The sequence below is a fragment of the Cyprinodon variegatus genome, unplaced genomic scaffold (assembly GCF_000732505.1).
Source record: "Cyprinodon variegatus isolate N-32 unplaced genomic scaffold, C_variegatus-1.0 Scaffold979, whole genome shotgun sequence".
Taxonomy (NCBI): Eukaryota; Metazoa; Chordata; class Actinopteri; order Cyprinodontiformes; family Cyprinodontidae; genus Cyprinodon; species Cyprinodon variegatus.
The window spans coordinates 228,825-239,017 of NW_015151432.1; the positions used below are offsets into that span (position 1 = coordinate 228,825).

Genomic DNA, 10,193 nt, shown 5'->3' on the forward strand with positions numbered 1-10,193 from the left:
AAAACAAAACAAGCCGGCCTCTTGTCTGCGGCACTGACAGGTCAGCTAGAATTTGGGAGAGGAGCAGCGGAGCGTCTGTGGAGGGGGCGGTGACGTCTGGAGCCGAGGTATTGCATTGCACTCATTGCACTGATTATGTGCTGTATTTTTGCAGTATTTTTTGATGCAAGGCCTTTCAGAATCTATAACGTAGGGCTATTATTATTTTTCAGTGAATTAGGTTTTAATAGGAATAGGTGAAGTACAACTTTTCTACTTCTGTTATTTGCTGTTGTTTCTAAAAAAAAATCCATAACGATATTACAGCTTTCTTTGATTTATTTCAAATATGAAACATTATCTAGCCTGTAAGGGTTTAAAAACAAACAAACAAAAAAAAACGAACCAATTAATCAAATCGAATCGTATCGTGGTGTATTCTTGAGTATCGAAAATAATCTAATCGTTGGGGAGGAAATCGATACTGAATCGAATCGCCATGATGGATGTGATTTACACCCCTAATGCTTATCAGTGCTGGTGCCAGCTGTCTATGCTGGGGTCCACTCTGGACAGGTCTCCAGTCCATCACAGGGCAACACAGAGACAAACGGGACAAACAACCCTTCACACACGCACACTCACACCTAAGGAGAATTTAGAGAATTACCCTAACAGTCCTGTTTTTGGACTGTGGGAGGAAGCCAGAGTCCCCAGGGAGAACCCACTCATGCACAGGGAGAACACGCAAAGTCAATGCAGAAAAAACCTGGGCCGAAAATCAAACTCAGAACCTCCTTGTTGCAAGGCAGCAGTGCTACCCGCTGCGCTACTGAGCAGCCCAGGTAACAATTAATCACACTTAATCCAATTAGCTGTTTCAGCCCTACAACAGGTACAGCCAAACAGTATAAAATCTTTATTAAATGTTCAGAATGAATCATCATCAATAAAAACTGTGTCCTATTGGGCAGCATTCATATACAACAGGTTCCCAAACTCTGGAGGTGGTAACATCATGACCTGGACCTTTTCAGCTGCTCTCGTTAATCAGTGTTAGATCAAACAAAGGAGTTAAATTAATGGAGAAAGAATTACGTTCACCACCTATTTGACAGAGCAAAAACAGAGCTGGTGAATCCAGCATGTAAATGTGATATAATAAGGTCTTTAGCGCACTATCACGCTGCAGTATGTCACACCATGTAAAAATGAGCAGCACAGCCACGGATGCCTTCGGACATTTTTGCCCAGAATCCATCAGCATCCAAGATGGCCTCTAAAAATCCAGCATCAACACAAACAAAAATATGCAAAGAGAGCATCTAAACAGGAAATGGAAAACCTTTAATGACTGAAAGTAATTCTGCTGCTCTGCTGACAGAACCCAGCCAGATCCAGGTTCTGTTAATCCACTTACCCAGCTTTAAGAGCCAGCCCTCTCTGTCCGGGTTGAAGAATGTGTGTGTCAAGTCATTCCCGTCGTCTTCTGGGATTTTAAAGGGCTCATTTTTGATGCTGTCGTAAAGATTCTGCAGACAAGCAGGGAAGCTTTCAGTGAAACTGGCGAACAATGAAGGATGTGGCTCGTTTGTGCTGAGCACGAGTGACAGAGGCGTAACAGATGATACATCATCAAACACAGACAAACCCTCACCCTGAGAAGCTCCTCTGGCAGATCCCCTCCTTCATTGATGCCCCTGTTCATGGAGATGAAGCGCTCCACGGGGGGCTTGTCTCTGACGTTTGGGTTGTGTAGACTGGTGTTCAGCATAATGATGGCAAATGACAACACATAGCAGGTATCTGAAACAGGAAGGCAGAGAATATGTCAAAACCGCCTCCATCAGTTACACTCATGTCTTTATATCAACGGTTAGGTAACAGAAAAACTGTATTTCTTAACTTTTATCAATCAAACATTACCTGAACTTGATCATTTTCATTAGTTATGACCAGGTGGTTATTTTGCACAACTTTCTCCCTCGTCGTTATAAAATAACAACCCTGAGGCAAACGTCCCACGGTGGATAAAGACCCAAGTTACACTAGTTAAATTTCCCTGGGGTCCCTGGACTAAACTAACGTTCAAGATCTCTGCTCTAAAAGCAGCTGTTTCTGTTCAAATGATCACAAATGTACAAGTTAGCCAATCTCCATTGGGACTTTAACTAGGGATGCACGATATTGGGATTTTGGCCGATATCCGATATGCCGATATTTTAAAACTCATGTAGCCGATAACCAATATCGATACCGATGTTAAAGCTGGACAAAAATAAGTAGTCATTGAAAATAGCAGTTTTGTTATCCATTTCTGACACTTTGAAAAATAATATAGTCAAATATATTTTCATATGCTGATAACAAATTGATTTTTAAAAACGCGGTATCGATCTATTTTACTTTAGAAATCTCGTGAAATTTCATCGTTCTGTTACAAACTCTCGTGATATTTTGCAAATTCTTGTGAGATTTTGTTAGTAAAATAGATCGATACCGCGTCAATATATCAACATATAAAAATTTGGCAAAATTTCGTGAATTTTCGGGGGATTTGGTAGCATAACGATGACATATAGCAATATTTCATTAGTAAAAGAGATTGATATGGTGTTTTTAAATGGCAATATATCAGCATATGAATATATTGTGATATTTTAATGTATCGATATTTTTTCCCTCGTCTTTAGAAGTTTTTAAGTCTGTAAAAAAGAAGTTTTTGAGGAAGACTTTAGAAACTCAGAAGCTGATCAAATATGGGGTTAAATATCGGTGGGGTGGCCGATGTCCGATATTCAGTTTTAAGGCCGATACCGATAGGGGGCCCATTATATCGTGCATCCCTAACTTTAACTGATCCTATGCACTTCAATCTATGAATCTGTTACTGTATTTTGTTTTTCCAAAGTCAGAGACTTATACCCCGTTTACACTACCCTTAAAAAACTGAGCCGAGACCGGTCCGAGCTCAGTAACTGAGATAACTTGTCGTGTGTGAACGGAAACAACCTGAACTGAACCGAGATAGACATAACCGGACCGCGCTAACTGCAGACCAGTTCCCGAGGTGGGTTCGGCTCGGTTTTTTCCTGGCTCGGTTCTCTGATAACAAGAGCGCATGAGCAGAAAGCGTCATCGCCGACTGGCTGAACATGCCGATTCACACTCCATTCCAGAAAGTCGGCTTCCCAAAAGCCGACTTTCTCAAGTACATCCGCGCAAGGTTGCCGTCTTCGCCTGACCCACCGCAAACACGGAAGTACAGCAATAATAATCAAGCATAACTTTCTGAATGTGACGGGCGCCGCCATTTTGATTTGCTTGATTCCCTCCTCCTTCGTCTTCTTCTTCTTGGGTTTTACGGCGGTTGACAAACAGCGTTTGGTGCATTACCGCCACCAGCTGCTTGAGTCCCTCCTTCAATCCTAGCAGTAATACCGCACATCGTCACTAGGAGGCGAGGAGTCGAGATAACCGAGATAAGTGTGACGTGTGAACGGTCGTCAAAACTGAGCTTGGCCTGGTTACCGATCCAAGCTCGGACCGGTCTCGGCCTGGATCGGTTTTTCAAGGGTAGTGTAAATGGGGCTTTAGACACCCTGTCTGTAAGAAGGAGCGCTACCGCAGGTCATTCATTCCTGCTGCCACCAGACTCTATAATAATGCACTATAAACACAATAACTCCTGTAAAAACCTCTGTGCAGCTATATTATAGTTCTTTTATTTATTGACTGTGCAATATTCTGTGCAATATGCTGACTGTGCAACATATGTGAATATAATAGTCATACCACTACCTCACCGTTGTTCCTTACCTACTAAACTTTAACGTAAAAGTAAATCCACCTGTATATAAGGCATCTGGATTGTACATATTTTTATTTGTTATTTTTATTTTGTTTTTCATTGTGTGCGACACATGTACACTTGCACCTTAATCCTATTTATCTTGATATACTGTATATATATTGCTTATTCTTAATGCACCTTTTTCCTCCTTGTTTGCACCTTCTGTAACTTTTATGCCAATATGTGACGAGTGAATTTCTCCGCTGTGAGATCAATAAAGCTCATCTAATCTAATCTTATCTAATCTAACTCTTTTAAACCTTTTTTTTTTAAATCATTTTATTGATGATTAAAAGCTTCAAGGAAAGACCTGTCAGACACATCCATCACAATGCTTTCTTGCATTTTTCTTGTACTACTTTTTTAGACATTATTTTATACTTGCCTATAAAAGCTGAATAACATGCAATCTATCTAAGTGGTGTTCAGACAGATTCATGGGTCTGGTGTTTTAATGCTTAAACTTTCATGGGCCAGTGGCTGCTCGTAAATGAATCATTCATACTGGCGTGTCTGTCTGCTCTCCCTGACACGCCATCCATCCTATTGTCTCTCTGAAACCCCCGTTTTGTTGAATAAAAAGAATTCCCTCTCCCTGTTAGGGAGTTCAGTGTATGGCCATCATCAGATGCGAGGTACCATGGTAATGGTCTGTCCCACATCCATAGGCTCATTAAAATGTCCCCGCCTTTTCTACTGGATGAGGTCATTTATTTACGATGTACAGTTGCTCCACTGAACTGTTTAAATCAGGGAATCATGGTTAGAACACAATCTGTGTTAGCATAATCTTTAAACAAATGCAGTTAGAGACTGAGCACCCAGATCTCTAAAGATAAAGCTGCTCGGCTGGTGTTCATCAGGTCTCTGAAACCTCTTTAAATATTCAGTGAACGATGTAGCTGTAGGCTTTTGTTTATCAAAACAGCAGGTTGGCTTGTGCTAAATAATGGATGAACCTTGTTTGTTGCTGTTGTTTTTCCTTCTACTGCATATTGAGTGTCATGCAAAAACATTCATGCTGGATTCGTCTTTTTTTAATTTAATGGGCTTTAATGTATTTGGATCAAGGAGCAAAGTAAACTTTTCCAATAACTAACCTTTGATATTTTTGTCTTTTTCTAGTACTTTGAGATAATTATGTAAAGTACACTATAAATAATATTTGTCCGCATTATCACGCATTATCTTTTAAATGATTATTTTAGCTTCCTTTCATTGTCTTCCAGTTAAATCCAGGATATAATTTAAAATCTACCTTCTCACATATGAAGCCTTAAATAATCAGGCACCATCTGACATCAGCATAGAATAAAATTAAACTTTATTGTCATTACATTTTCACAAGTACAAAGCAACGAAATTAACTCTCTGCATTTAACCCATCCTCTTGGGGAGCAGTGGGCTGCCAATGTGTGGCTCCCGGGAGCATTGTGTGCGGTTAAGGGTCTTGCTCAAGGACCCAGAGTGGCAGTCCAGAGTGGTAATGGGACTTGAACTTCAAGCGCAATCCCCTAACCAACAGGCCACAACTTCCTGAGATCTGAATGTTCCTTATGTTCCTAACAGAGCATTTCACTCTCAATCTGCAGGTTTACTAGTGGTTCCTAGAATTTCTAAAAATAGAATGGGAGGCAGATCTTTTAGTTATCAGGCTCCTCTCCTGTGGAACCAACTACCAGTTTTAGCCCTTGAGGCAGACACCCTGTCTACTTTTAAGGCTAGGTTGAAAAGCAAAGACGTTCCTTTTTGACAAAACTGATATAGTGGTTCAGGTTATGCTGAGCCATCTCTATATTTATGCTGCTATGGGCTTAGACTGCTGGAGGACATAGGGACCACTTTTCATCTTGCTTTTTCATTCTTTCCCTTTTCTTCCATTCTGCTGTATCTATTCAATCCCTAACTTTATATTCTCTCTTTTTTTTTGCCATCATTGTAACTTTGTCTTGTCTGTTCCTGTTTTACTGTGAATCTTTCTTGGAGGGAAAGCTATCAGCTGGGCTGCTGCCATTACCACTTCTGATTGTAGATGATAGAGTTGGGCCTGTTTTTCAGTCCAAACTGAGTCAGAGCCTATCTGCTTAACTGTTTCTTTCTTAGACAGTACCACCTGGGGAGCTAGTTTACCGTTAGCCTTTCTAACATAGAAAGTATTTATAGATCAGTGCTTCTATGTTTTTTTGTATATCTGCTTCTGTCTCCTTAAAACCCCACTTGGGCTCTTTAGCAGGTCGCTCACACTGAGCCCGTTTCTGCAAAGCGTTTCTTGTTGTTAAAAGGGAGTTTTTGCTCTCCACTGTTACCACATGCATGCTCAGTGTGAAGGATTGCTGTAGAGCAGGCTTGCTCAGTGTTGGTCCCATTTCCTGCCGGTTTTAGAGGTTTCCTGCTTCAGCACCTCTGATTTCCATAGGTAGCTGATTAACAGGCTCTGCTAAGCTGGAATCATTAAAATCAGCTCTGCTTAAGCTGGGAAAACTGTAAAATCTAGGGGACAGCGGCTCTCGGCGGCCAACTTTGGGTAGGCCGGCTGTAGATTCAATGACAAATTTTAAGTTAATGTCTACCGTCTCTACCTGCTCATTTAGTACAGAATCCTGCAAAGTCAGTGAGTTGATGCAATCAGCTGGTTTTCCTTAGAGAGGAAACTTTTAACCATTCTGACTCATCAGGTTGAATTGTCTCTGTAATGTGCTTTGAGAGGAATTAGGGCTAAATAAAGACAAATAATTGAATTATTATTACTACCTCAATCTTAATAGAACTTGATCTTTCTTTTCCAGTCATTCTATAACTGCTAGTCGCACCAAGAATTTTAGAAGATTAGCCACAAAATAACCACTTATTGTAGGTGCTTTTGTTTTTTGCCAATGCAATTTAGGATTCTTATTCGGATTCTTGTGCATATATTATTTCTAATATATAAACTACATTTGTAAAGGATGCAGAGTCCTCCTCATGGTGTCTGGGAATCACTGTTTTAGGTCAAAGCATATTCAGGTTTAAAAATGTCTCAATCCAAGTCCAGAGAAAAATCTTATTAAGAATCTGCGCCACTCCCTGTTTTCAAAATACTGCTTTTAGAACCGTGTTCTTTTTCTCTGACTTTACTACATTTTACTTAGTTAATTAATTAATTATCTTATTATCTTATTATTATCTTAATCTAAGCAACTATTCACAATAGAAAAATCCGATTCTAACACTTTGCTGGTCAATAGCTATTTTCTTTTTACAGATTGAACTTATGTGGAGCAGATTCTTTTAACTTATTGCTGTAAGCAATGAAAAGAATTTGTAAATTGATATTTAAAAAAATATAATCCAGAAATTTGTAAAATTTTCTTTATCAAAAAAGATTTCAGAGTAACTTTGCTGTTTTCTGAGAGATTTACTCTTTCCACATTTTAGTTTTGTGAAATGTTCTTTTCCCCCAAATTTTAGAACAGCTTTTTTTTCTCCTCGTCAGATTGAGCTTTACAGATCGCAGACCTTGAGGCCTGCTTTCCTCTGGGGTGACAGGCAGAGATGCATTCCTGTTGTTCAGCATTCAAAAGTAAAGGTTGTATTTGGCTTTAAGTAAAAAGAATATGATAGCTAAAAATTGTTCTGAAAAATACAAATATTAGAAAATTTAATTAAACAACATAAATTGGGGGATTTTTTACAGCACTAGTGGCTTGTCTTTTTTAGCAGAAGGCTGACAGGAAATAGCCTCGTGAGACCATCCTGATCTCGCGAGCTTTCAAGATTTCACTCGCTAATCAGTCTTGCTACTCTGCGTTGAAGAAAATTTGGAGCCGTTCACCAAACGAACGTCCAATCAGCGTTGGCTTTGAGGCGGGTTGAGGTGTGACGCAACGAGAAGCGCGACAGTTCAGTCTAAAGAACATGGCGGCTTCAGCCGATGAAACTAGCGTTAGCGTGGCTATCGAGCAAGTTTTATCGGAATTACAGAGTATTTCTTCACTGAAAGAAGAGCATAACACTGCTCTGGAGGCTTTTCTCAGAGGAAAAGATGTTTTTGCTCTTCTTCCGACTGGTTTCGACAAGAGTTTGATCTATCAATTGGATCCTCTTCGTCGTCGCTCTGTTACGTCATATGCTTCGTTGATCTGATTGGTTTATTTGGCCCGTCTATCACCAACATAGGCCAATCAGCTAACCAGTATTTTCGCCCCTTCCCAAAATTACTTCAACGGAAGGTTTCCAGATGGATATACGGAGCAAATCCATCTGGCGGAGTCAGGTTGTTTTTACAGCACTAGTGGCTCGTTTTTTTTTAACAGTAGGCTGACAGGAAAGGGGGTATGAGAGAGGGGGAGAGACATGCGACAAAGGACCAAGGACTCCATACATGGGTCATGTTCGCTAACTTCGCGCAACCAACGCATGCCCGCATTTTTATATATATTTTTTTTAAATTACTATTGATAAAAAATCTTCTTTACTTGCAACAATATTGATACAAATTTTACTCCATAGAACAACATAAGAACAGGAACTTCTAAAAAAAGTTATACCCTATACTCCTGGGTGTTTTCTTTGTCTTACAGCCTCCTGTCCAAAGAATAAAATATTCCTCCACCTGCAGTAACACTTTTTATAGTGTAGAGACACACAGCGGGATTGAAGATGTACTGGAGCTCATCTGACAGCTTTAAGGTTACATCTGAGAAACATCCTATTGTCTCTGGTCTTCCCCTCAGTAACCAGCGGTTTATCTGACCTGTCGACTGGAAGACTCCAGGGTTGCACTGGCAGTAGCGCGAAGCAAACGCCTCCATCATCCGGTCAATCTTCTGGGCTTCACCTGGCAGTCGGAAACTCCATAGGAACTGCCTAAAACGGAGAGAAAATGACAGGAGTAGCACCATGTGTCTAATGCCAGGCCTTTCTTCTCTGAACATTGGAGGGAATCAAGTCTCCTCACCGCAGCGCTTGGACGAGGTTCAGGTCTGCAAACTCATGCAGCTCCACAAAGGCCTGAAGAACCTTGATATTAAAGTCATCCCTAGGTCAAAAAAAGAGAGTTTACAGTTTGATTTCAGACAGAGGTTATTCATTTCTCTTCAGGTGAAGGGATTCATCCAGGAGGGGCCATATAAATGTAAAGCAGGAGACAAGCTAGAAAATTAGCATGATTTTCGCTGCATTCTTGTCGTATTTCTGTCAGACGTTCTGTGCGTCTGGAAGCAATTGAAACAGCCGGCTGAGTTGGAGGAGGTGGGCGGGTAGATGGAGAGCATTTGATTGAGATGGAAAAAAACATGCACCAAGCTGAGGTTTCTTTCTTTGTCAGAACTTTGTTTAGGACTCTGAGAATTGCTCTCTGATCATATTTACAGCAAACAGGAATCGCAATCCTTTGCCTGCTTGTCTTCAAACCAAATCAAAGCTGTTCTGACAGAGATGTTTGTGTTTTATGAGGCCTTGTTCATCTGAAGACGGCAACAATCCCTCATTACAATAGCATTCTGTAATTTATTTGGAGGAAGACTGGGGAGTTTGTGTCTGTAACGCTGCAGCCTTTATTGCTCAGTCACACCCAAAGACGCCGGTCCTCTGAGGGTAGACACATATTTCCAGACGCTGTTATTGCAAAGGAGGGTCTGGGAGGAGGGCTGTTTGTAAAGCTGGAGGTAATATACTAATATATACGATGTTGTGTGTGATGACAGTGAGTCTATTTTCCAAAGTAAAACTTATTTGCATGGTTCCCTGTTTCCAATCTTCACCTCTGCTCAGCATGTCATGATAGGCCCCGGCTTCTTGCATCAGTTTCATTAGAGGTAATTAGTGGGTGCAGACCCTCAGCTGGTGTTTATTGTGGCTTTAGTGGGTAGGTGGGCCTCTTTGGTGCTTTCCAGTGAATAAAGCTTTCAGTAAATCATAAAGTTTTAGAGTGATGCAAAAAGCAGTAGAAGCACCCAGACAACTTAAAGCAAAGGGATGTGATGGCCCTTACAGTTGGTACGAACTCCATTCATCAGCACCGGCCATGAGGCAGTCTACCATCATGAGCGTGTGAAATTTACTGGAATCTTAATAAAAGATTGGATTCAAACCTCCAACGTTATAGCTCCTATCCATTCACCTTTCAGGGATAGGAGCTATATATTTCTATTACGACTCAGTTTCCTTAGAAAGAAAATCTGTCTGGATGATTTGATAGATTTGTCTCCCTAAAGTGCATTAAAAAGATTTGTTGTAAACTGGCACTATATAAATAAACTGAATTGATTTTATTCCTGATTTTTTTTTTGCAGGGTTGAGACTGTATATTAAAAAGATTTCCAAATGTTGAGCTACATTTTTCTAGCCTCGTGAGACCATCCTGATCTCGCGAGCTTTCAAG

At 40.5% G+C, this 10,193-nt stretch overlaps 1 protein-coding gene across 1 annotated transcript in view; it reads right to left on the reverse strand.

The window, feature by feature from the left end:
* Positions 1-10,193, reverse strand: part of LOC107100498 (cytohesin-3-like) — a 71,082-nt gene that overhangs the window by 23,626 nt on the left and 37,263 nt on the right. Inside the window, exons 6-9 of the mRNA XM_015399001.1 lie at positions 8,769-8,849; positions 8,565-8,677; positions 1,637-1,785; positions 1,400-1,511 (exon numbers count right to left, since the gene is read on the reverse strand). Coding sequence (XP_015254487.1) covers positions 1,400-1,511; positions 1,637-1,785; positions 8,565-8,677; positions 8,769-8,849 — 455 coding nt within the window. The remainder of the gene's footprint in view (positions 1-1,399; positions 1,512-1,636; positions 1,786-8,564; positions 8,678-8,768; positions 8,850-10,193) is intronic.